General features: G+C 43.2%; 1 protein-coding gene across 8 annotated transcripts in view; it reads left to right on the top strand.

The window, feature by feature from the left end:
* Positions 1-27,069, top strand: part of SH3KBP1 (SH3 domain containing kinase binding protein 1) — a 330,782-nt gene that overhangs the window by 125,454 nt on the left and 178,259 nt on the right. For all 8 annotated transcript variants that reach the window (XM_040468252.1, XM_040468256.1, XM_040468254.1 and 5 more), the window contains one exon: positions 7,476-7,599. In XM_040468252.1, coding sequence (XP_040324186.1) covers positions 7,476-7,599 — 124 coding nt within the window. The remainder of the gene's footprint in view (positions 1-7,475; positions 7,600-27,069) is intronic.

The following is a 27,069-nucleotide window of genomic DNA, read 5'->3' as shown; positions in this document are numbered from 1 at the left end:
AGAGCAGAACACTAGGGGAGCTTCAGCAGCAGGTGACGTTCGGGGGGTGGCTGTTCCTCAAACTTGCCTTTAATGTGGGGGGGGGCAGGCAGGAAGGTATTATGCATGTAGGGGGTAGGTAATGTGCTATTTTAGGATTCTGTATTTATTCAAAACTCTCTTGCAGTAGATTTGCTGTAAGGGTTTGTTTTAGTGATTTCCTTTTATCTCCTGCCAGTGGTAATTTTGCAAAAAGGTTTTCCATGAAATGGCTTAAGGGGGCACAGCTGTGATCCCACAGCCACACCGGGCCCTAAAGGGAGTCTTACCTGCGGAAAGAAACCAGGTTTGAGGACAGGCTGATGAATGCCTCCTTCTTTTCCCCTGCCCTGCTTCTGCCCTGAGCTGAGGGGATCCAGCCGAGGTTCGCTCTAATGCAGAAGGAAGCCCAGGACCAGCATTTTCTGCAGGTCAAGGCAGTACTGAGCTCCCCCTGGTGTCAGTGGCAGCAGCCCGCTCCGTGTGCCTGTAATGTTGGTGGCAGGAGAGAAGGAAATATTGTGAGATGTGAGGAAAGCAGGTGAGGTGGAGAGGAAGGACCTCATAGAGGGAGAAGATCCACTCAGCTGATTGTGTCAATTAGATGAGTCACCCCTTGACTCACCCATTTGGTAGGAAGCATCTGGCACATTCCAATCGCCGGTCCCCTTAATGTTGATCCCAGAAAGCTTTCCAGCCCCTGAGATGAATATTAAGACATCCAAGGGGCACTTGGATGGCTCAGTCAGTTAAGTGTCCGACTCGTGATTTTGGCTCAGGTCAGGATCCCACGGTTCGTGAGTTTGAGCCCCGCATTGGGCTCTGTGCTGGCAGCATGGGATTCTCTCTCCTTTCCCTCCTTCTGTCCCCCCCCCCCCTCAAGGTAAATAAGTAAACTTGAAATAAATAAATAAACTTAAAAAAAAAGATACCCAAGAACTAACTAGCTTTTCATGTTTTTGACCTTCTAGGATGAAATATTAGCACATTTTGATTTAAAAGAATCTGTTGTTCTCTGGCTTAAGCCTTCATACTGTTATTTTAAGTGGAAATAGCATACAGTGAAGTGCAGAGATCATATACATAAACATAGTTCAAAGAAGCTTTAGGCGTGTATACGCCTGTGCAACCTTCGCCTAGACCGAGTTATAGAACCTCCCAGTTATTACCTTCCCAAGGGCAACTGCTGTTTGGAGATGTCTCACCATTGATGAGTTCTGCCTATTGGTAAACTTTGCACAACAGAATCATAGCGTATGTGATCTTCTTGGTCGGGCTTCTTTCACTCAGAGTCCTGACTATGATGTTCATCTGTTTTGTTAGGTGTCATTCTTTTTTTTAATAGCACTTGCTGTTTTATGATGACCAAGATGACAATAAATAATCAATTTGTATACTACTCTCCAATTTACTCTTTGACCCTGAAGACACATCTGTGATGGTACCAAAGCTTTTAGCATTAGACTTCTTTTAGAAGTGACAAAAGAGCTGCTGAGAGGCTTTCAGTATTGTCCCCAAGGTCATCCACCTAATAAATGATGATGCCAGTACTAGTTGTTGTTTGTTTTTGTTTTGTTTTTGTTTTTACTCACCCGTCATTCTCTCCATTTACTGTGAAGGCTGCATCTCAACTTGTGTCAAGGTTGGTAGTAGGATGAGAGGAGGGAGGGACTCCTAGACTGGACTTTCATTGATGTTTTACTGTGGAGTATTTTGGTTCATTGAAAGAAGGCAAGTTTCAACCAGGCCACTCCCCGGCACCTGTGCAGTACATAATGGATGAGGGGGCTGAGGAGAAAAGAGGGAAAGCTAACTTCGCAGCCACATCCGGGCAACTCCACTCATCGGAAGGCAGACTATGCTGGTCTAGTTTCCAGTTGTGTACAAATTATGCATTTCCTTGGTGAGGCTATTGTTCACAGGCTGCTAAATGTGTCATGGCAAGTTTTTCTAGAGTGGCATTATTGGGGCTTTTTGGCCTCCAAATGTGGGTGAGCCCTCTTGGGCTCTGATCAGTGTAGTGCTTTGGGAAACAGGAATGGTATGAGTTCTCCTCTCCCTTCACTCAGGTTGTCCTCGTGACACAGTTTGAGTGTTATTGCAACATTGATATCTTACTGATGGCCTCAGTTCTGCTGTACATGCTGAGTTTCACTGTTGAGGCATCAGATTTGAGACAAAGAGAAGCTAGGTTTCCTTTACCGCATAAAGAGGTTTGCCGATACCCTGATGATTTTGTAGTGTTTTAAAACAAGTACAATCATGGCTGATTTATATATGTGGGGATGTGTGAATTTCTCTAAGCCCCCATGGCCCACAATTCTGGCCCAGGGCGTGGCCTCTACCACTGGGATAGCAGAATCCAGGTTCTTAAATGGTTACAAATATAGGCCTAGTGTTAGAAAGTGGAGATTGAGGGTTGGGCTAGGGACACTCAGACCCAGGAGATCCAGAGTCGCATGACATGGATCAGAACCTCGGATAGCTCCAGCTAGCCGGATGCTGGCAGCTACAGGCAGGAAGGAGTCACTCCAGTGCCAAGTCCACCCTCCTCTGCAGCAAAGAGCTTTTATGTGTGGATGAGAAAGGACTTCAAGGATTTGGGCCTCGGTATTGGTGGGTTTATGGATGAAACGGTACCTTATATTCTTGAGCTGTGGAGGGAAGTGAAAATTCCCACTGGGGCCATGGGTGGGGTGATTTTGAGTCTTCCTTCTATAGCCATGACGCTAGTTTTTCTTCAGAGCTGAGGTGTAGTGGGAGAGCCCTGCCAGAAGGCCCAGAGTTGGGTCCACGGCTCCCCATTGATAGCTTTGTGGCCTTTGGCTGCTCTTGCATCCTCTCTGACTGGGTCTCACAATTCTTTTGTTTTTTTTTTTTTTAAGTTTGTTTGTTTGTTTAGAGATAGAGCAGGGGGAGGGGCAGAGGGAGAGAGGAAGAGAATCCCAAGCAGGCTCCACACTGTCAGTGCTAAACCCAATGTGGGGCTCTAGCTCACAAACTGTGAGATCATGACCTGAGCCGAATTCAAGAGTTGGACGCGTAACCAACGGAGCCACCCAGGCGCCCCTGGTCTCTGACTCTTATATGCAAAAATATGTCAGTCTGGAAGAATAAAGGTTTTATTTATTTTTTCAATAACACAATGACAGTGTTACTGTGAGGAACAAGTGAAGAAATATCCGCTAAAACACTTTAGTTTCTATAAGCCTCTGCCAGTGTGAGGTTGTGTCATTGTCAGCATCATCACCTAATTTTAGAGCCTACCAAGAGGACTCCATGACATCAGATGTCTGTGAAAGTCGAGGTGTCGTGAAAGAAGTGCATTCCCATCTTACATTTGCACGGTAATTGGTTCCATGGCGTCAGCATGCATGTTGGATAGCTTGAGCCAGAACCCAGGACACAGGGATTTGTGGTTTACTATTCAAATTTAAAAAGTTTTTAGATGAAAGGGCATGTCTTATGGTCTTTTGGAAGTAACGGGAGGATTTCAATAGGGGAGTGACAAGTTCATACCTTTGTTTTGGGAGAGTATCTCTGGTGGCAGTGTGGAGGCTGATGTGGAAGAGGCCAGAGGCAGGGAGATATTATTGTCACTCCGGCAGGACTCAGAAAGAGTGGTTAAGAGATGAGCTTTGGGGGAGCCTGGGTGGCTCAGTCAGCTAAGCGTCTGACTCTTGACTTCGGCTCAGGTCATGATCTCACAGTTTGTGGGTTCAAGCCTGATGTCGGGCTCTGTGATGGCAGTACAGAGCCCGCTTGTGTTCTCTCTTTCTCCCTCTCTCTCTCAGCCCCTCCCCTGCTTGTGTGCTCTGTCTCTCTCTCTCAAAATAAATAAATAAACTTAAAAAAAAATTGGCTTTGGAGTGAGACAGGTTGGGTTCCAATTCTGGCTCCTATTTATTTGGCAAGCTTCCTTAATGCCCTGTGTCTTGGTGTGTGCATCATTGGTGAATAGGGTTGTTGTTCAGGCTACAAGTTGCCATCCAGGTGAAGCTCTCAGAGCACATCTGTTCAGCACGTGGCATGTACTAACATGTTAGCTGGTGTTCATGTGTATGTGTTCTTATGGGAAAATATGTGAGCAGGGGAGGGGCAGCGAGGGAGGGAGACACAGAATGTAAAGCAGGCTCCAGGCTGTCAGTGTAGAGCCTGATGTGGGGCTCAAACTCACGAACCGCGAGATCAGGACTTGAGTTGAAGTCGGATGCTCAACTGACTGAGCCACCCAGGCACCCCGCGATTTTAACCATTTAAAATATACAGTTCAGTGGCATTAGCTACATTAACAATGTGCAACAGTTGTCATTATCTCTGTCTAAAACTTTTTGGTCACCCCAAACAGGTATTTGGTGACCATTAAACATTGACTCCCATCCCCCCTCCCACTCCCTGGTAACCTCCAGTCGTTTTGTCTCTATGAATTTGCCTAGTCTGACTGCATTATATAAGTGGAATCATAGAATATTTGTCCTTTTGTGTCTGGCTTATTTCACTTAGCACATTGGTCTTTAGGCTCATTCATATTGTAGCATGTATCAAAACTTGACTCCCCTTTGAGGCTGAATAACATTCCACTGTATGTACAGACCACATCTTGTTTTTCCTTTCATCTGTTGATGGACATTTAGGTTATTTCCACCTTTTGGCTATTGTGAATAATGCTGCAGTAAATGTTGGCCTACAACTATCTCTTTGAGTCCCTGATGGCAGTACTTTAGGGTGTGTACCTAGGGGTGGAATTGCTTGGTCACATGGTGGTTCTTTGTTTAACTTTGAGGAACTACCATATTGTTTTCCACTGTGGTTGCACCATTTTATATTTCCACCAGCAATATACAGTGGTTCCCGTTCCTCCACATCCTCATCAATACTTATTTTCCTTTTTAACAAATTCTAGCCATATGTGTGTCTTTTGGAAGAAATGTCTCTGTAAGTTCTTTGCCTGGTATCCGTGGTTTTAAGGCAGTATAGGAGGAATAGAGAGAAACTGAGAGGTTGAGGAAGTAGATAGAGCCCAACTGGGTGACTGGTTAGGTAGGAGGGTTAACACTGAGTTTTTTAGCCTGGGTAAGTGGGTAGATGTGGACTGTCAAGCAAGATAGCTCCCTTCTGTTCCAGAAAAGGGACAGGTCAGGGGGAAGATGTTGCGTTTGTAGGGGGGGGCTGCATTGAGCCTGGTGTACCTAGATGTTGTACAGGTGGAGCCTACAGGATGCAATGCCATACCCATGTGTCTGGTTTCTCTGGAAAGATACAGGGCATATTTTAAGTTTTGTCTCCTCCCTGCTTCAATCTAAGAGGGAACTTAAGAAATGTGGGCATTGTTAGGCTTCTCTGTGTGGCAAATTTAAACAGTCATTGGGGGGGGGGGCAGTGGAATCTGGGATTTATGAACCAACCTCTCTCCTAGTGCTGTTGTCTTAGCCCTTAAGCACCTGCTTGATCAGGTCAGTCCTTCCGTCCTCATGGGGTGCTGCTCTGAAGCCTTGGGTTTGAGTATTCTTAGAATCACAGCTTCTAGGGGTGCCTGGCTGGCTCAGTGACTGTAGAATGCGACTCTTGATCTTGGGGGTGTGAGTTTGAGCCCCACGTTGGGTGTGGAGATTACTTTAAAACAAACAAAACAGTCATAGCTTCTAAAGCTCTAGTGACCACTCCAGTCTCTCAAACATTTGCACCTTCCTCACCCTTTCCCATCTGCATGTCTTTAGCAGTTAGTGCCAAGCAAATGCTTGACATGTTGCCCACGACGCACTGAAGTTTTCTGAATTAGTCCTTGGTAACACCAGATGTTGTATCACCATGTTCTGTGGTGTCCAGGTGGGAAATTTGTGTGTGCACAGTCCTGTCCACACTGCAGTGGATGGTGAAGTTTGAGCAGCTGTTCTACCACAAAGAAACAACCTCAGGGGAATGAGCCCCATGGTGGCTTGTTTTTTTTTTTTTTTTTTTTACTTCTCAGGCCATAGCAGCCTGGCATCCATCCCTAAGAAAGCCACCCCACATGTGGCTCACATGGGCAGTGTTTGTAGATTGTCCCCTGATGCCGTCTGCCTGTGAGGCTGTAGAACCCCCCTGCAACTGCTGTTCTAGCAGGTGGTGCGACTACCAAGGTGGGAGTCCGTGTATGTACACATGCGTGCACACAGCTTTGTGCTGGCTTGGCCTAGAACACCAGCTGAAACTCTCAACCCACCAAAGCGACAGCTGCAGTTACTGGTTTCCGGTGGGGCCCTGGTGAGGGGAGGGAGGGTGAGGCTGCTGTGAACTGAGCCAGCAACTGGGGAATTGGATATGGTAACTAACACTCAGGTGTGTAGGAAGCTGCCGGCAGTGGCTGTGTTTTAACAAGCTTTTTTTCTTTCTTTGTGCCTCTGCCCTCTACCCAGGCTGAATCTCAGCCCCCTACCTAATTTACCGTCTTCATGTTCATTCCATAGAAGGAACCCATCCACATTTCTTGCCCCATGTTCTTCCTAAAGAACACATGTCTCATCCTTGAGCCCTTCCTGCCACTCAGCCACACTCTGGGTCTAGCCCCATAGCTTTCACTTTTGCTCAAGTCAGCATGATCATGGGCTCAGACAAGCCCAGAAACCCTCCACTCCAGACTTGCAGTTTGTGAGTTACTATCATTTCAAGGTATTGATGCTTTCAGAAATAATGATGTAAATTATTAGACTAATTTGAAATAATTCTATCAGCCATCAGGTTTTTAAATTCTGTATCTTAATGGATCTTGGATAAGAGACCCCCGAGAGCAAACTTTTCCCTAAAGGGCCAAGTATTTTAGGCTTTGATGTCCATTCCAAATACTCCGCTCTGCCATCATTTTCTAGTAGCCCTAGAAAATACCTCAATGGATGTAGGTGGTTGTGCTGTAATGAAACTTTCCTTACAAAACCATGTGGTGGGCTGTAGTTTGCTGACCCCTGGCCTGGACTGATAGTCTTTATTTCTGTTTGTCAAGAGTTAAGGAAAGCCAGAGGAACTTGCTGACTGTAAATGAACTTAAATCATCTTCTTTTGGGTTTAGCATAATTGTCAGACAGTGGTGATTTGGAATATATTTCTCTAAACCCTTGTTGGGAAGGATAGAAACCAGAATTGCCTAAAGCTTGTCATTGTTCAAAAACTAGGACAGGCTGTCGCTTAGAGCTGAGTAGTGGCCTTTAGTATCACTCACTCTCTTTGTGGTCACTTGGAATGGCCATAGTCACATAAGGTCATGTCACCATACTGGACATTGTTTTCCTTTGTAGGAGTAGGTGCTTCGGTAATAAATGTAAGGAAAATGAGCTACAGCAATAGAGGAAATGGTATTCTTCAAGGCTCATGTTATATTGAGTTGAGGTCATCATAGTTCATTTCCAGAAAGCTGAAGCTTAAGATAATCAAAGAGCCATTTTCAAATTTCAAAAAACTATCTTATTTTCCTTTTATCTTCACAGGAAATAAAGAAAGAGATGAAGAAAGACCCTCTCTCCAGCAAAGCTCCAGAAAAACCCATGCACGAAGTATCCGGTGGAAATGTTTTGCTGTCTTCCGAAACAATTCTAAGAACCAATAAGAGAGGTATGGAAACAAAGAACAAGCCCCCTCCCCACACACAACCCCAAACTGGAAACTTCTGGGTGAACTGTGTCAAATTTGGAATTGCTGAAACATTGAATGGCATTTGCCCTTTTGTTTTTTTGTATAAGTTTGGACACACACACACAGAGCGAGTAATGATGTAACTATAATAAAGGGAACTAACAGAATTTTTTTTATAATGAGAAAGTAGACTAAATCCGTAAATGATGATTTTCCTAGGACTTTAGCTTTCGCTCTCATATCTATTTTTATGGATGAAAGGTGACTTTAGAGAATGCTATGGTGCAGGCTGAGCTGTGAGTGTCTGGCCATGTTCTCTTTTTAATTTAAGGGCAGGCTTTATCAGGGTCTTTTCTCTCTACCTGCTGGGCTCCCAAACATAGACTGTGTCTCTCCTGGTTTCGCAGGCAGTACATGCAAAGATATAGCCCGTACATCCATCCGACCAAGGGAACGTTAACCATTTTGTTTCCCTGTTTTGAGACGTCAAGGCAGGTTTTCAGGTATTAGCTCCTTGGGGTTTTGTTTTCTCCCACATCCCTCCCTTGTGACACTGTTGTTTGAAATGATAGGAGAGAGAATATAAGATTGCAGGGAGGACTCGACTCACTTCTACTGGGGTCGCACGAGATTTCCTCGGTTTTTCCTGACCCAACCCTCTCTGTGCATCCAGCGGGGCTCACACTGAGCGTGCCCACGGTAGGGTAGCCTTCAACTGCAGGCTTTTCACGGGCTTATTACTTCCTTAAAGAGAAATAGCTGGTCGGAAGCAGGAGCAGGAAATGTATTAGCCAAGAGTTCCATTAAAAAGAAAAAAGAAGGCAAGTTTACATAACCACAGGGAAGAACAGCTAATCTTTCATAAAATTTAGACAGCATAAGAATTTGTCCAATAAACTGCCCATTGATCGTAGTGCTTGAGACATTAGCTTTGTGTCTCTCTTCCTTCCTGCTTCTTCCTCTACCCCCTCCAGCTGCCCTGGGTTACATTTGCTTTTTTGAATTATTCAGATGAAGCATTGGCTGCAGGCCCACGCTGGTTAGCAGCTATAGGATTTTCTTTCTTTTCTTGTTTTCTTTCTTTTTTTTTTTTTTTTAAAGCCCATCGTACCAGTGCAGGGGATTTCCCATTTTAAGAATTAAGCGTACTTTGCTGTAAAACTGCAGCCATCCCCCAAAGCCCCTCCTGCATTCTTGCACGTAAGTTCCAGAACTCTTGAGGCCTGCCCTCGTCAGTTTCAGAGAGCCAGAAGTCCGTGTGTCTTTCTCCATTCCCACAGCTCGCTCGCTGGTCTGAGCCGTTCCTGTTCCTCCTCACGCTCCCTGGGTCCGTGAGCCAAGGACGGGCGGGCTTCTCCTGCCGGCCCTGCTTTCGTAAAGTGAATAAGAGAATTAAGGTAATTAATTAACTTAACAAGCTAAGGAATTAATTAAGTTAAAGAATTAAGGTAATTATCCAGATGAGTTTGGTAAAAATTACCTGAGAACTTGAAATCAAAGAAAGAATAAAACTTTTCAGATAATTGCCTTTTTACATCTAAAAATCTGGCCTCTGAGGTCCTCTGCGGAATTCTTCATGATCCCGCAAAAGGCATTAAAAGGGGTGGCCTACCGACTGATGTTTTTTTCTCAAGTCTCCACCTTAGGCCTGCAGCCGGATTACGACCAACCTTCTACGCTGGGGTATTTTATATAAGGAATCTGCCAGTGGATCTGAGACTTGGGCACATGGAGGCATTCTGTAAATACGAAATGCATAAAATACCATCTTCATTCTGTCCCAGGCTTCACACTGACCCCCGGGTCACCTGGGCCAAACATAAATTCCCAGTTGAAGAGAAGCATTGTGTACCCGAGGCCAGTGCCGTGTTTGGCCCTGCCCCCACCCGTCTCAATACTAACAGTATCCTACTACTCCTTATAATAAACAGCAGGGTGGATTGATTGGCCTTGTCAGGCCAGATAAATAGTTCATTGTGCTGAGCTCAAAAGCTACATTTTTTCCCCATCCCAAATCAATGAAAAACCACTTTTTTTTCCCCCTTAGAACAAGGATCAGAGGCTAAATCTGTGGGATGATTCTAGTTACTTGTAAACACTTCCGTCCGACTGATTTTTCAAGTTTTGTGACTTATTGTAAATGACCCAAGTCTTCTCCTTCTCTTTGTTTCTACCAAGCTTTGTCCCTAGAAATCTCTGGATGTTTTTATCATTTGCTGTTGTTATGGAGGGAAGTTGCTTTCAGAGTTTAGTAACAGACTGCTTTGTTTCATTAACATAGGATCCTTCTGAGAGTATATGAGTCCTCCTTGTGATTCAGCCTTGGACCCTGTGAGAATTTAATACAGTTAACACAAGTTCTTTTTCTTTTAATAAAGAAAGATCAAAATCTATTTCTGTTATGAGTTTGAAATTGAGCTATTTCGTTGGGTCCTGAACTTGAGGTAGATGTCACTGGAGAAGTTTGCCCAGTTGTGGCCAGCGGTTTGGGACATGCCTCACTTTGTGGCAGTGGGGAGTGGATTGTAGAACCTCACGGAGTGGGATGAGTTTACCCTCCCTAGGCCCCTGTATAAGGTCAAGAGATACCCTAGGTTTGAACAAAGCTAGTAATCGCCTTGAGAAAGGGCCAGACCATGGAAACAGTTTGGGGACCAATTAGTTTCAGTTTTCAACTTTAACCTTTGCACATTTCTGCAGAGGTGATTTAGGGAGGTACTGGAATGACTCCATGTGCTTTTCATTTGAGAAAAAGATGTGACTGAAATTGAGAAAGACACACACACACACACACACACAGAGACAGAGAGACAGAGAGACAGAGAGAAAGAACATTTCCTGCAGATGGCTTGACAGCAGTCACCCGAGTCCTAGTGAAGGAGCTTTTCCTTTAAAACAAGCTTTTCCCAGGGAGCAAGAAGTCAGTTTTCATTTACACTTGCAGCATGGCTGTTGTGTATCCTGAAGTTATCCCAGACTCCAGAATGTTGACAAATTATAGCCTGAGAATCTGAAAAATTTTTTGGAGCCAAATGACATTCTCATGAACCAGACACAAAAAGGTTGTTTCCTTCCGAGAATGATTTATTCTTTTGTTTCTTCTCTCATTAAGCCCATTTGGAAGGCTGATGAGCCCTCCTAAATTGGAATATTGATGTATGGAGAAATGTATGAAAAGCATTCTATCCTTGAGTTTAAAAGCAAAACTGAACAAAATGGACATCTTAATAGTTAACAGCAAATACATTCAATACATACTTGAACATGAGTACAGAGGACTTTGTCCATTTCTACTTGAATTAAAATGAAATAAAAAAAATCAGTTGGTTTCATCCTTAGAAGGGTTTCCCAACCCACTTTATTCATGGGATAGGTTAAGCATCCAGGCTGTGATCAATAGTGCCCTGGCCTTCGTAAGGACCAGCTTGTGTTTCAGGGACCTAGTGTCTCACTTTTGCATCATCAGCAGACCTCATGGGGAAGGCCGCCCCTCCCAGACCCTTCCTGCTGCCCGGGATTCTGGGTGTTGTTCCCTCCACGCCTTGACATGGATGCTAATGAGAGTTCAATAGCGCCTGTATACTGTGCGCCTGGCCCTGTGTTTGGTGCTGGGGCAGATCGGAAGACCAGAAAAACCCCAGCCAGTCCTGCCTGCAAGCACGTTCAGTCTATTGTATCACTTGGGAAATGTTAAGAAAGTGGTGTGCATTTCTTAAATCTTTTATATGGCAAGTTGGGGGTATGTCTCTTATTTACTTCTGTCATTCTGAATGTGAAGCCACTCCGTGGGTTTCTGGTTGGCTTTATGTGTCCTTGTTTCTATTTCCAGTTTATCATGAATTCAGTGTTTGGTAAGTCTCTATTGTATTTTGCACACTTATTCTTTGCTATTATTATTGTTATTATTATTGTTATGCTGTCCTGATATAAAATGTCTTTTATAATCACCTTCTTAAGTCGCTCTGCTCCTTTGGCATCTGCCTTCTGAAAGATAAACTGCTTTTACCATCTTTATTTAAGGTTTGTTGTGCATTTGCATTTTACTGCCCCTTCCAAGGATTAATGCCGAAAGATCTGATGGTCTTAAAAGATGTTATTTGTAACAGGTCTAGCACTGATGCTCCAACATGACATTCAAGTTGAGCTGGTCGGGAGGGTTGTTGGGGGAATTGCTGTGTGGCTATGACTTGGATTGTAGAACATGACTCTGTGGGCTCATTTGTCGTGTATTTAGTCCTTCAGACAGGTTTAATTCAAAAGTTTTCCTTAACAGAGGGACCAACAGCTGCTCTGCCTCTGGTGACACACTGTTGCTTTAAAAGTTAAGGCAGAAATTCTTCAGAATTCATTTTGTGTGTGGATGGGCGATACATACATGCCCCTCGGCATAACACGGGCCCCGTGTTTGCCGCACGGAAGGGTTCTCCATTGTGGTCTGCTGGCTGTAGCCAGAGTGTGCCTAATGTTTATCTTTCTTTTCCCCTCCCAGTTTCAGCCCTGGTCATTCAAGTCCCTAAACATATCTGTCCATAGTGACCTCCCTCCCTTGTCTCTACTAAAGGGGAAATGTGTTTTGAGCTCTCACTTCTTTGGCATTTCTTTGGCTACTTGGAATAACGTTCTCGAGGTATCTGTTGGCCTGTTAGGACGTGAGTGTGTGTGTGTGTGCACGAACATGCACCTGCTGCCGTGGAACTCTGTTGGCTCGGAGGCGGTGGCCTGGTTCTCTTGATAGGCTGTGGGCTCTTTGTTTGAAATGAAGCTGTAAACAAAGGATGGAGAAAGCGTGTCTTTAATAAAGGAAATGTCAACTCCTTTGGTTTTCCAGTGCTTTGTTGTTCAAGGTAGATGTGAGTCCTGGGAATTTGTTTATAGAAATAAGACGTTTTTCCTTTCAAATTTCCTTTTGAAGCAACAAATGTGAATTATCCTGGCTAGCTAGGAATCTGAAAATGCAGCATGTTGGGTCGGATTTTCTCCAACTCTCCAAATCACCTGCTGACTTTACCTAAATTGCTGCCTTTCATGGACAGATGGAAGAGTAAGAAGTAAGAGAAGGCATTATTGTTGTATGTGGAAGCTCTTGGCTATCACCTGACTGGACTTTCCCGTGGGGAGATGAAAATAAAGCTGGCCATCTGGCAGTGAACCTGGATGGATAGAATTCGTACATCAATAATACATACGTACATCTGTGTAAATGTATCTGTATGTGCATTTATCATCTTTTTTCCCAGGGGGCCTTCATTCTTGTAAGTTTGATAGTAAAAGGGCCATAAAGAGATCTTGTAAAGTAATTGATCCCTGGTTGCATTACTGACAGGTTCTACTGGGAGCCTGTGTTATTGGCTCTGTGGGACCAGTAGTTGCTGTTAAAGCATGTTGCCCCAGTTCACTTTCTTATCGGAGTATTACTGCCTCTTGGACCGAGAGATGGTGGTGAAATGGGTGGAAAATGCCATTTTGGGTGGGTGTTGCCATCATATATTTCCATACATTTTTATGTGTGGGTCATTGTCAAACTTGGTTTTAAGAAGTTTTCTTGTATTATATTTATCTCTTTTCAATCTCTGTGTCCTGGTTCCAAGATGTTAACACTAGAGGAATTAGTGTCCCATGGAATAATTATTTAGACTTCTACAGCACTCCTGCTGGGTTTCCACCCAAGTCCAACCAGAGGAGGAGCCAAGTGGTGGTTTATGGTAGTGGCTCCACCTGGTGGCTATCCTAGGAAACGCCTTCTTCTGCCCACCTCTTTCTCCTGGTGGGAAATGCCTGTGGGTCCTCTGACTTAGTGTTCTCAATTCATGCTTTTCCATCTTAGACCCATAGCTTCTCTTTGTTCCCTTCTAATTTCTTTTCTCTTCTAATTTTTGTTCATTGAACTCATAGAATCCGTTTCTCCATCCTTGTCCCATCTGTTACACCCCTGCTGACCAAGATCATTGTTGATAAGCATTTAAAAAAAAAAAAAGGACTCCTGTAGTCATGACTCTAGGTGTAGATAGTAATTTGAACACAGTATAAAGAAGTACACTAAAATCCCTGTAGGTAAGCCAGAGTCTCCTCCTTAGTAGCTCTAAGTACCCCTAACTACTTCTTTACTTCTTGTTGAGCCCAGTTTTCCTCAAAGGAGCAATATTTTATGACTGATGTTGTTTTCAGTTGTCAGCAGGCGGCTAAATAAAAAGCCAACTGACTTTGTTGGCTTCATTATCATTTGTCAGTTCTCTACAGGAAGCCCCTTCTCGCCTGGGCCTGGGCGTGGGCCACCCACCCTTACTCCCACCCTGCCCTGCTCCCCTCTGGGTATACCACGGAGCATAAGTATTCTTGATAAATATAAATGTTTCTTTTTTCATTATCTTGTGTTTTGGGGTTTTGTTAGTTGATGACATTGCAGATGTGTTTTAGCTACATTGTGGGTTAGTCTGAGAACTTAATCCCCACTTATGACTTTGTTTCTATGAGAAAAAGCATTTGGAATTTCAAACACTGCATCATGCATAACCCACTTGTAAATCTGACTTCTTACTTTGATTTTTATATTACTGGCCTGAAGCCCTAGGTACTTTTTAAAAGCAGAGAGGGGCGCCTGGGTGGCTCAGTCGGTTGAGCGTCCGACTTTGGCTCAGGTCATGATCTCGCGGTCCTTGAGTTCGAGCCCCACGTCAGGCTCTGTGCTGACAGCTCAGAGCCTGGAGCCTGCTTCGGATTCTGTGTCTCCCTCTCTCTCCGCCCCTCCCCCACTCAACACACACACACACACTCTCTCTCTCAAAAATAAATAAACATTAAAAAAATTAAAAAAAATAAATAAAAGCAGAGAGTCCATATAACTGGGGATGACAGCACTTTTCTCATGTAGAGGAGTTTAAAGGTCACTTGGTACAGAATGCTGGACAACACACCCAGCCCCGAGGATAGCGCTGGGCAACCACATTGCACACAGTGCTCATTTTCACCAGTTCTGAGTTGGACCTTGGTGCGCCCAAGCGTGTCTGTATATGGCATGTTCTAAAAGGGGGACTATTGTATATTTTCACCTACTAGAGAGGAGACCACGTAACATGTGTGGCATGCTCAGAATGACACCAGGCCAGCATTTCCCAATGTGTGTTGCACCGAATTATGGCCCTGCAAAATACTGCGCAAAAGAGGAATGGAGAGACAGATAAGGAGACGAAAGGGGAGAGAAAATTGGCTCTCTAGACAAGTACGTTTGGGCCACATCGGCGTGCACTAACACCCTCTTAGAGACTGACAGGCCTGTTAGCATATTGCAGGCTCTCTGATGCCCTGTGGTAAGGAAACCTGCTGATCTTTGATCATCAAAGCACATTTTACTGAATACTAGTTAGGACTCTGCTTTAGGATGTGCAGGACTTGAAAATGTAGGACAAGGACCTCTCAGCATCTCTGAGATCATCTTCAGATTCGACCTTGCACAGGGAATGTTAAAGTGAGTGGCGATGGCCATGCTGGCCCTGTGAAAAACACTGACGAAGCCTCTGAAGCCCCCAGCCGTGAAAACATAAGTTGGGCGATGCTGGGAGAACGTTCCTTGAATCTAAAGCTTGAAAGCCAGTCCTTTCGGTACGTTTTCAAGTGACAAGCTGAAAGGGATTTTTTTCTTTTGATCGTTTCTTGGGTTCCTGTGTCGAAGAGTGCCTGGGCTGGGCTTTGGCAGGAAAAGTGGACTGAGGGGGCTGACCCAGGGGACGCAGGGCTGGCTCTACCTGGAACTTGGGTCAGGATGGAACTGGTATTCCAGGGGCAGATTCTATAACGAAGACGAAACCATAGTCCTACACAGTCAGAAGAGTCCCATTGCCTTCTCTACCCGCTTCAATTGAAAGACGGGGAATCTTAGCTCTCCTTGACAACATTAAAACCCTGATGAGGCATAAAGAAGAGCTTCGTTCACTCTCTCCTCTTATTAGCGAAAGAGGCTGCCATTTCGAGTTCAGATAATGAGCCCACTTGTGGGGCTGTGAGGCAAATCCACTTAGCCTGCCATTTAGAGCTCTGGAATCTAGAATTCCTGAGGTGGCTGAGGTCCCTGATAGTGTCCCAGCCTTCAACCTGATGCAGGGACTCTCCTGTTGACATGCCAGGAAGGAGGATGTGGAACCTCTGCCCAGGGGACCTGAGAGGACACCCCTCTGATCTGGGGGACTGGACTTTGCTAAGGCCCACATGGGATTCTCTCTTCCAAAGAGAGGTTGTTCCGGGTAGAGAGCTGGTAGATTCATAAAAGGTAATTAATTAGAGGTATTGTATTGGGACAACAAGTGCCTTCACTTGTAGAAAGCCCTGGTAAAGGAGCCTTTTCTTCTGTAGCTTCCTCAGTTTCTTCTAATTACACCTGTTGATCTCTAGTCACAGCCTGGTTCCCCTGATGCCACCTGCAGCTTCAATTTAGTCTTTGGATTCATGGCTTTTTGTGCTTTTGAGGCCCCGGGACTGTTGTGCCCCGAACAATGAGGGCATTACCTGGCCCGCCTCCGTAACCCATGGTCAGGCGGACAGTGGGCCTGGCTGCAGTGCCAGGTGGACCACTGTCATTGTCCCCCACCAGGAAAGGAAAGAGAACTTCCTCTGTGTGGATGTGCATATGCATGTGCGCGTGCACGTGCCCTCAAGGAAGCACTTTGGAGGAGGACTGAACCGCTTGTTCTGTTTGTAGTTTTCTGGAGACCTGAATAAGCTCACTGGTAGTAGGGCCTTGTTGCAGGAAGAATGGCTGTTGGCAGACTCCAGCCCCCACTTCTGTTGCACCCCCAGAGTTTCCATGGGACTTAAGGCAAGTCTCATACTCTATTTTCCCATCTGTAAAATAAGGAGACTAGGCTTGTTAATTCCCTCAGGGAAACTGTCAGGATAAAAACGGGGAAAGAGAATAAAGCTTGGGGCAGAGGGTGTGAGAAAGTGAAATACTACTGAATATAGTAGTAGTTGTTACTAAGAGTGGTAAACTGCTGGGAAGACCCCAGGATGTTGGGAAGAAACTATACAAATTTATGGACACTCATAGTGAAGTGTTGTTTCCATGAAGCAATCAGTGATCAGATGCACGTGGAGCATTCTCCGGGGTAGACCATATGGTAGGCCATAAAAGAAGGCTCGGTAAATTTCAAAGAATTAAAATCATGCAGAGTATGTTCTCCAACCACAGTGGAATTAAATTAGAAGTCAACAACTGAAGGAAATTTGGGAAATTCACAAATATATGGAAATTAAGCAGCATACTCCCAAATAACCAGTGGGTCAAAGAAGAATCCCCAATGGAAATTTTGAAATATTTAGAAATGAGTGAAAATGAAAACACAATCACCAAAAATTGCCTGCGTGCAGCTAAAGCAACGCTTAGAGTAAAATTACAGCTGCAAATGTCTATGATCAAAAAGAAAACAGATTTCAAATCAATACCCCAACCTTCCTTTTTCCCCCCAGCTTCACTGAGATATCATTGATATTATAATATTGTGTAGATTTAAGGTGTAGAGCGTGATGATTTGATACCTGTATATATTGCAAAATGATTACCACACTAAGGCTAATTAACATGTCCCTCACCTCCCATAATTACCTTTTTTTTTAGTTGTTGCTGTGAGAACCTATAAAATTTGTCTTTCTCTAACATATTTTACTTAGCATAATGCCCTCAAGGGTCCATTCATGTCACAAATGGCAGGATTTCCTTTTTTTTTATGGCTAAAACGTATTTCCAGTGTGTGTGTGTGAGAGAGAGAGAGAGAGAGAGAGAGAGAGAGAGAGAGAGAGATTTCCTTTATCCATTCATCCATTGATGGACGCTTAGGTTGTTTCCATACATTGGCTATTGTGAGTAATGTTGCACTGAACACGGGGGTGCAGATATCTCTTTGAGAAAGTGATTTCATTAACTTTGGATATCTGCCCAGAAGTGGGATTGTCAATAATTTACTTTCTACCTTAAGAAACTAGGAAAAGAGAGGCACCAGGCTGGCTCAGTTGTGGAACATGTGACTCTTGGTCTCGGGGTTATGAGTTCCAGCGCCACATTGGGCATAGAGTTTACTTAATTAAAAAATATTAAAAGAAACTAGAAAAGGAACAGCAAAGTAAACTTGAAGCAAGCAGAAAGAAGGAAAAAAATAATGATTAGAAGTAAGTGAAATAGAGACTAGGAAGATAATACAGAAAATTACTAAAATCAAAAATTGGTTCCTTGAAGTAGTCAACAAATTGATAAATGTAGAAAGGAGAGCAGATTTCAAATACCAAAGGAGGAATTAAAAAGGGGACATCACTGGGGGGCCTGGGTGGCTCAGTCGGTTAAGCGTCCAACTTCGGCTCAGGTCATGATCTCGCGGTCCGCGGGTTCAAGCCCCGTGTCGGGCTCTGTGCTGACAGCTCAGAGCCTGGAGCCTGTTTCAGATTCTGTGTCTCCCTCTTTCTCTGACCCTCCCCTGTTTATGCTCTCTCTCTGTCTCAAAAATAAATAAATGTTAAAAAAAAATCAAAAAAAAAAAGGGGGACATCACTGCCAATCTTAGAGAAATTAAAGAGCTTGTGAAGGAATCCTGTGAACAACTTATGCATTCCTGGTGGGAATGTAAAATGGTGTAGCTCATTTGGAAAACGGTCTGGCCTTTCCTCAAACTGTTGAGTGTGGAGTTACCACATGACCCAGCATTCTATACCCAAGAGAAATGAAAACCTATGGCTACGTACAAACGTGTACACTAATGTTCATAGCAGCGTGACTCATAATGGCCTTGAAATGGAAACAACCCAAGTGTCCATCAGCTGAAAAGATGAACAAATAGTGGACTGTTATTTGGCAATAAAAGGAAATAAGTACCGATACATGCCAGAGCATGGATGGGCCTTGAAGACCCGATGCTAAATTGAAGAAGCCAGACACTAAAGGTCACATATTTTGTGATTCCATTTATGTGAAGTGTCCAGAAGAGACAAGTCCCTGGACATGGAAAATAGGTTAGTGTTTGCCCAGAGCTGGGTGTGAGAATGGAAAGTGACTGCTGATGGACAAGAAGTTACTGTTTGGGGTGATGGAGATGTTCTAAAATTAGGCTGTTGTGATGGTAGCACGACTCTCTGACTATAGAAAAACCATTTATTTAATCAGTTAAAATGGGTGAATTTGTATGGCATGTAAATTATATGTCAATAAAGCTGGGGTGGGTTTTTTTTTTTGACGATTACCACACAGTGGTGTTAAAATGCAGTGTCTGGCTGTGCCTGTCTGTCTGTCTGTTTGAATCTTTCCCTTTTACATCCCCTACCACTACCCCCTCCCAGCCGATGGACAAGATGTGTCATTCCGTTTATTCAAGTCTTTAAAAATTATATGTTTCTCAGTGATGCTTTCTATTTTTCTTCATTCAATCAGTTGCCTAGGAGATAGTGAGTGTGAGGGATCAAAAAGACACTGTTTTGCTGGGATGACCTAAATATTAGATAATCGATTTGAGAAGGGTAGAGAACTGACTGTGGCATTCTATTGTTCATTTCTTAGGAAAAAAAAATGAGATTCCCTGTAAATCAAAAGGCAAACCTCTTATATTCTGAATTCTGTGCTTCATAGAGAGAGCCTTTCCTGGAAAGGAAAGAATCCATTTAGGGTTCCAATTTTTCTTGCCATTGTAACTCTGCATTGGCTATTTTTGCTCATAAATCTTTTCCGCAGCCCTGATGATTTCTTTATGAAAGATTCTTAGATGTGGAATTACTGGACAAAAGCGTGTATGTATTTTACGGGACTTTAAGCCATTATTATGAAATTGATTTCTTGAAGGGTCGCACCAATTTACATCACCACTAGGAGTGGGAAGAGTGCTTGTTAGGGTTTCAAGCTTGAATTTCTTTGATTAACAGAGTTCTTGAGCATTTCTTCCCTTCTGTCATTTGTTTGTATTCTTTGCTCTCACATCGAGGTCTTTCTGTTTTTCTTACTGATTAGCGTATTATTCCTTGGTCATTTCTGGCAAATTGTGCTTCCCAGTTTGTTGGCTTTTCACTTTGTTTACAACTGGTTTTGATGTACAGAAATGGTACTTGTTTATGGGGATGAGAGTGTTAATTTCTTTCATGATTTCCGTGAGTAAATTCTCACCTAATTTTTCTTCTTTATACTGGCTTCATTTTTTACTTCTGATTTTTAATCTCTGTGGTATTTTGATGTATAGTATGTGGTTAGCATGCAAACTGATTTTTATTTTGAAATAGCCACTTTTCCAGGACCATTTATTGAATAATCCACCCATTCCCCCATGAACTGTGATGTCTCATTTATCATATGTTATTATATATGAGGCATTTTTCCTGGACTTTCACTTCTGTCCCATTAATTTGTCTTACCATTCTTGTACCAATGTAGTTAACTATCGTGGCTTTATAGGACATTTTAGTATATGATATGGCTTTTGTCCTTCCTGTTATCACATGTCATTTTCAAAGCTATTTTAGCTATTCTCGTTTGTTTTAAAATTATGTTACCCAGTTGTTAAAAACTCCATTAGGATTTGAATTACATTAACATTGCACATCGATTTACAAAGAACTGACATTCTTGCAACTTTTTTTGTTTAACAGTCTTGTATCGTGTCATATGAAATGTCTTTATGTATGATAGTGTATAAATGAAAGCCTCTTCTCCCGCGTGCCCTCCTCCTCTTCTGCAGATATCCTGGTGGGCCGGTTCTTGCAACTGTATCACCAAATTAAAATGTATATCCCTTCTGAATTCTAGACAGCTAATTCTAGTGACCCAGTGACAATAGGACATCACTCTGTTTAGTCAAGTGTCAGTTAATGTTTTATTTGTGCAGTCTTGCTTACTCCTTATGTCATTCCTACAGAGATTGGGGTTATTGTTGGCTTTTGCAAATAGAATCTTTTTCCCCTTGTATTTTTTTTTCTTATCACTGATCCACAGAAGAATTTAACTTTTGAATATTTATAATAGCTCTTTGTGGAACACTCTTGTTAATTGAAAAATGTTCCCCTGTAATATTGAGAGAACTGATAGTATTTATCGGTCCCTCGCTTTCAGAAGGCGGATGAATGGAAATTACAAAATGTTGTATTTTATTTAACAAATACATTTGATAGAAACCAAAATTCCTTAGCTCGGATAGAGCTTTCCGGTTTGTATATGTAGACAAGGACCGAAAGACTCACTCCCATCTTACACTAAGCCCATGAAGGTGGGGAGGGGGCAGTTGTCATTATAGGTGTGTTGTAAATATAAGGAAACTGAAGGGGGCAGAAGTGAAAATGACTTACGGGATGCCGCAGAAAGGCAGACCTGGAAGGTCTCTTACTGCCTTCATCTCAGCAAAATATAAGCAGTGATGAGTGATAGTGTCCAGAAAGCCTTAGGGAATGGCGCATCTTAAATGATGATTTTTGGACCCTTATAGCTGCATTCTATTCTGTTAATACACTTGTGTGCTTGTGTGTGTGTGCGTGTGTGTGTGTGTGTGTGTGTGTGTGAGTATCCATGTTTATACTTGGATTTTTTTTTACTAGATTATAAGCTCCTTGAAGAAAGAGGCCTTATTATATTCATTTTGGAGCCCACTTTATCAGATGGAAGTATATGCTTGTACTCACACACCCTAACCCTTTTGAGGAGTGAGTTATTGAAAAGAAAACTACCCGAGGGAGAAGAAGCTTTATATTTAGTTATATATTTAAGGAAAAGCTGTTGAAAGTCGGTGATTCAGAGCAATTGCCTTCGTTACTGAGTGCTGAGGGAGAGGGAAGACTTCTTAAGGGTCCGTTTTAGAAAGTGGATCATGAGAGTAAGTACTGAATCTAGCTCTCAGCCTCATAATGGGCCATTAGTAGAGTGAGAAAGCAAAAAAGGTTTCCGAAGGAGGAGATTCGAACTAGACTGAAAGTAGAATTAAGTTATGAGGGTAACTGTGTTTGAGAGACAGCTCCTCCATTTTTCCTGTTTCCTAGTATAACATGAGCTGAGAGCGAGGGAATATTTCCAGGGTATGGGAAGCTCTAGTTTCTGTCATCATTTTAATCTGTATTTGGTTTGTCACCCTTCCGCAAGGTTTTCTAAATAAAGTGTAGAGTCGAGTTTATTTTACATACAACAGTATGTCTGCTCTTCCCTTTTTTGTTGGAATACACAGACCAGACTTCGCTTTCCCTTCCTTTCTGCACTTCATCCTCTCTGAGATTTGATTGCTCATCATCACTCTCGTCAGAGCAAGGGAGGGAAAATGAAGATATTAATCAAGGGAGGTGGTTAGATTATGTGATTATATGTTAATTTTGTTCATCAGGAACCCATTATTACGAATTATCACTGATTAGTATTGTGTTTTCATATTTCTGTGTAACCACCTCCAGTTGGGTTGCTAGAGATGTTGGAAGTCTGGAGCGGGCCCTGCCCCGCCCCCCTCCCCCCCCACCGCCGCAGCCCTCACATACATACTCTCTCTTGCTTCTTTCCCTTCTCCCCACAGCCAGCTTGGATGGATTCTTCAGTATCGTCATTCCTTCCGAAGCAAAATCAGATTTCCAGAATGTTTTGTTATTGAGTTTCCCCCGTATTCTTTTTGACCCTTTTCTAGGCCATGCTGTTTGACAGATTAAAGCAAACAAATGAACGCAAGCATGCAGTTAATTGTTATCTTAAAAAAAAACACATTGTTTAGAAAAAAAAATGACATCAGTTTTATGTTTGACTTTTAAAAAGCTTTAAAACAACTCTTTGATAGTATCATCGGATGTAGGTTGTTTCTTTTGAAGAAGTTAGCTTCCTTTGTAATTTACTTTTGATGAAATCATTGAGATAAAAGATAAGACATATCTATACAAACAAAAAAAAGTTATATACAAAGAAAAAAGTAAGCAAGTTACTGATGTGTCTGACAACACTGTGGACAGGGACAGGCAAACAAAAAAGAGCCAGGAATGCAAATTCGGTATCTGTTTTGTGCATATCTGTATGCTTAAAAAAATACATCACCTTTCCTCTTAAACCTTGTCCCTATAGCTCTGACTTACTATTTTTTTTTATGGAATTCATGTGCAATTCAGTCATGTTTTGTTTTATTTTTTATTTTATTTAAAAATTTTTTAATGTTTATTTTCTTTTTTGAGAGAGAGAGAGAGAGACAGACAGACAGACAGACAGACAGACACAGCATGAGCAGGGGAGGGGCAGAGAGAGAGAGGAAGACACAAAATCCAAAGCAGACTCCAGGCTCTGAGCTGTCAGCACAGAGCCCGACACGGGGCTCGAACCCACAGACGATGAGATCATGACCTGAGCCGAAGTCAGACGCTTAACCAACTGAGTCCCCCACGTGCCCTCCCCCGTTTTGTTTTTTGTTAAATGTTTATTTATTTATGGGGCGCCTGGGGGGCTCAGTTGGTTAAGCGTCCGACTTCGGCTCAGGTCATGATCTTGTAGTTCATGGGTTCAGGCTCCATGTTGGGCTCTGTGCTGACAGCTCAGAGCCTGAAACCTGGTTTGGATTCTGTGTCTCCTTCTCTCTCTGCCTCTCTCCAGCTTGCACTCTCTCTGTCTCTGTCTCTCTCCCCAAAATCTCACGGTCCGTGAGTTCGAGTGCCGCGTCAAGCTCTGTGCTGACAGCTGAGGGCCTGGAGCCTACTTCTGGTTCTGTGTCTCCCACTCTGCCCCTTCCCTGATTGCACTCTGTCTCTCTCTCAAAATAATAAATCAATATTAAAAACAAAATTTAAAGAAATTAAAAAAATAAATGTTTAATCATTTATTTTGAGAGAGAGAGAGAGAACAAGCAGGGGAGAGGGGCAGAGGTGGGGAGAGAGAGAGAATCCCAAGCAGGCTCCATGCTCAGCACAGAGCCTGATGTGGGGCTCAATCCCACAAACCAGTGAGATCATGACCTGAGCCGAAATCAAGAGTCGGACACTTAACCGACTGAGCTACCCAGGTACCCCTGCAATCATGTTTAAGAGCTTTCTTCCTTCCTTCTCTCCCTGGCTCCTTTTCCATCCCTCTCTCCGTGATGACTTATTCTAAGCTCCATTCCATCCTGGATCAGGTCTCTAGGCTATGTACACGTATGTCATTAGCTTTTATTTACATTTGTACAGGCTTGACAGGAATACACGGATCGTTGAAATCCAGGATGATCCATGGAAACAGTGTTGCAGCTTAACCGTAAATCTTTTACTAGAAAAGTTTACGTAGGATGCGATTTAATTTTACTCCCTACTGATCCTCTCAAGTGGGTGTGTTAATACATTACAAAATGACCAAACCTAGGTGTCAAGGAAGAAAGGAGGAGGTGCAGGATAAATCTCTCCCTCCCTCCACATCTTCATAAATTCTGAACTGTATCGATCCATTCATATTGATGTATGAACTCATTCTATCAAAAGCCCAAGTTGAAGTGGAAAATGGAAAGTGATCATTTATTAGAGCTGTGTGTCAGCTTTATGCTGAAGCAAACCAAACAAACAAAACCACACAAGCCTGAATGGCCTCTCTTTCAACCCTTAGCTTGCGAATGGCCAGAGGCAGACAGGGCCTGCGCAACCAGCAAGACTTGATAATAGTTGACAAATATCCTGTCTGTTTTCAGTGGCTTAGAACTTGACTGTCAGTTTGTAGCAGCTGGAAGACCGCCGTGTTTCTTTTTCTTTCTCATACTTCTGCCCAGGATAATTCAGAGGCCCTGGTTGGAGAACTTCTGAGACATCCATGCGTTTCTCAGCTCTCTTGGCCTGTAGCCATTTCTGGAAGGTCATTTCACTGTTCATTTCTTTTTAAAAACATTTTATTTTTAAGTATTCTCTACACCCAAAGTGGGACCTGAACTCACAACCCCGAGATCAAGAGTCTCACGTTCCATTGACTGAGCCAGCCAGGTGCCCCTCATTTCACCTTTCCAAATGTCTATTTCTTTATCTACAAGTTGAAAGATTGAAAAGTTTTCAGTATTTTTTAAAGTTTATTTATTTTGAGAGAGAGGGAGGGAGGGAAAGAGAGAGAGAGAGAGCAAGTGCAAGCAGGGGAGGGGGAGAGAGAGAGGGAGAGAGAGAATCCCAAGCAGGCTCCACACTGTCAGCACAGAGTCCGATGTGGGGCTCAAACTCATGAACAATGAGATCATGACCTGAGCTGAAACCAAGAGTCTAACACTTAACTGACTGAGCCACCCAGGTGCCCTATCCAGTATTTTTTAACCTGAGGACCCTTTCTAAAAGTTTTTGACCCTTTTGATGGCAAATTTCTGGGTCTTCATTAGCACATAACTAGTTCTTCAAATTAGGCTCAAGGTGCTGTTTATAGATAGTCCTGCGAAGCTTTTTGCTCTGCGAACGCTCATTTTGGCTAGTAAGCCTTTTGGAATCTTAAAAAGTTTAAGGATTCCATTCTTTTCTTTCAAACCTTTTCCAGGGTCACTAGGAAGGAATATTCTGGTCTATGCTGCATATTCTCTGCAGCTCATTTGAGCTCCTACAGCCAACAAACATTTATTGGATGAATCAGCTTTCCACATGACCCGTCAGAAGCTTTGGGAGAACTTTAGAGAATTCTGGCTCTTTGCTGAGAAAGCCCTATGGCAATTTTATCGAGTGGTGAAGTTAAAACAGTGTTTTGCCGTTGGTAAACCACCCATTCTTGACCACCGCATGGCAGTGCAGTCTCTTTACTCTGCTTGATTGTGCTGGGTTGAATGGGTGGTGAGATGTGTACTCATTTTGCATTCAGTTCAGCATGTTTCAGAATCCTGTCTCCTCCAAAGGCTTTTCATATCCTTGCCATGTTTATTTCAGTGGGTTGGGGATTACATCATTCATGGTAAATTGGGTTGAATTGCAAACTCTAGGTACCAATCCCATCCCTTCAACTTGGCTAGATGACGCCTGAAGACTGCTAGCTAAGTGATGAGGTTTTTTTTTTTTTAGCATGTTTCAGGTTTCAAAATAAGATTTTAATAAAGATATATAAAATGGGGGCACCTGGGTGGCTCACTCGGTTAAGTGTCCGAATTTGGCTCAGATCATGATCTCACGGTTTGTGAGTTCAAGCCCTGTGTTGAGCTCTGTGCTGACAGCACAGAGCCTGGAGCCTGCTTTGGACTGACTCTGACTCTCTCTCTCTCTCTCTCTCTCCCTCCCTCCCTCCCTGCCCCTCCCCCACTCACACTCTGTCTCTCTCTCTCTCTCTTTCTCTCTCTTTCTCAAAATAAATAAAATTAAAAATTAAAAATATATATATATAATGAATCAAGAAGGGATATGAACAGATATTTGTATATACATGCTCATTGCAGCATTATTTACAGTAGGCAAATGGTGGAACCAACCCAGGCATCCATCAGCAGAAGAATAGATAAACAAAATGTGGTCTGCATACAATGAAATATTATTCAGCCTTAAAAAGAAAGACTGCTGTCAGCACGGAGCCCAACGTGGGGCTCAATCCCATGAACTGTGAGATCACAATTGAAATCAAGAGTCAGCTGCTCAGCTGACTTAGCCACCCAGCCGCCCCAAAAGAAAGAAATTCTTATATGTGCTTCGACATGAATGAACCTTGAGAACATTATGCTGAGTGAAATAAGCCAGTCATAAAAGGACAAATATTATATGATTTTATTTATATGAGGCATATAGAATAGTCATAGAGACAGAAAGCAGAGGTGCTGTTACCAGGGGATGGGGTGTGTGGGGGGACATGGGGACTTCATGTTTAACGGATACAGAGTTTTAGCCTGGGAACATGAAAGGGTAGATGGATGTACAGTAATGTGAATTTACTTAATGCCACTGAACTGTGCATTTTATGGTGGTTAAAGTGGTAAGTTGAGGGGGCCTGGGTGGCTCAGTCAGTTGGTTCAGCATCCGACTCTTTTTTTATTTTTTTTTAAATGTTTGTTTACTTTTGAGAGACAGAGGGAGACAGAGAGAGACAGAGGTGTGAATGGGGGAGGAGCAGAGAAAGAGGGAGACCAGACTCCAAAGCAGGCTCTAGGCTCGGAGCTGTCAGCACAGAGCCCGCGGGGCTCAAACTCACAGACCGTGAGATCAGGACCTGAGCTGAAGTCGGACGCTTAACTGACTGAGCCACCCAGGCGCCCCAGCATCTGACTCTTAATTTCAGCTCAGGTCATGATCTCATAGTTCGTGAGTTCGATCCCTACATTGGGCTCTGGGCTGACAGTGCAGAATCTGCTTGGGATTCTCTCTCTCTCTCTCTCTCTCTCTCTCTCTCTCTCTCTCTTTCCCTCTCCCTCTCCCTCTCCCTCTCCCTCTCCCTCTCCCTCTCCCTCTCTCTCTCTTTCTGCCCCTCCACTGCTCATTCTCTGTCTCTCTCTCTCAAAAATAAATAAAATTTTAAAAAATGGTAAATTTGATAGTATGTATGTTTTATGACAAAAAAAAAAGAATAATATGACAAATACCCAACAGCCT

Source organism: Herpailurus yagouaroundi, unplaced genomic scaffold (assembly GCF_014898765.1).
Source record: "Herpailurus yagouaroundi ecotype Mexico unplaced genomic scaffold, PumYag 67690, whole genome shotgun sequence".
NCBI lineage: Eukaryota > Metazoa > Chordata > Mammalia > Carnivora > Felidae > Herpailurus > Herpailurus yagouaroundi.
This window is presented reverse-complemented; position numbering and strand designations above follow the sequence as displayed.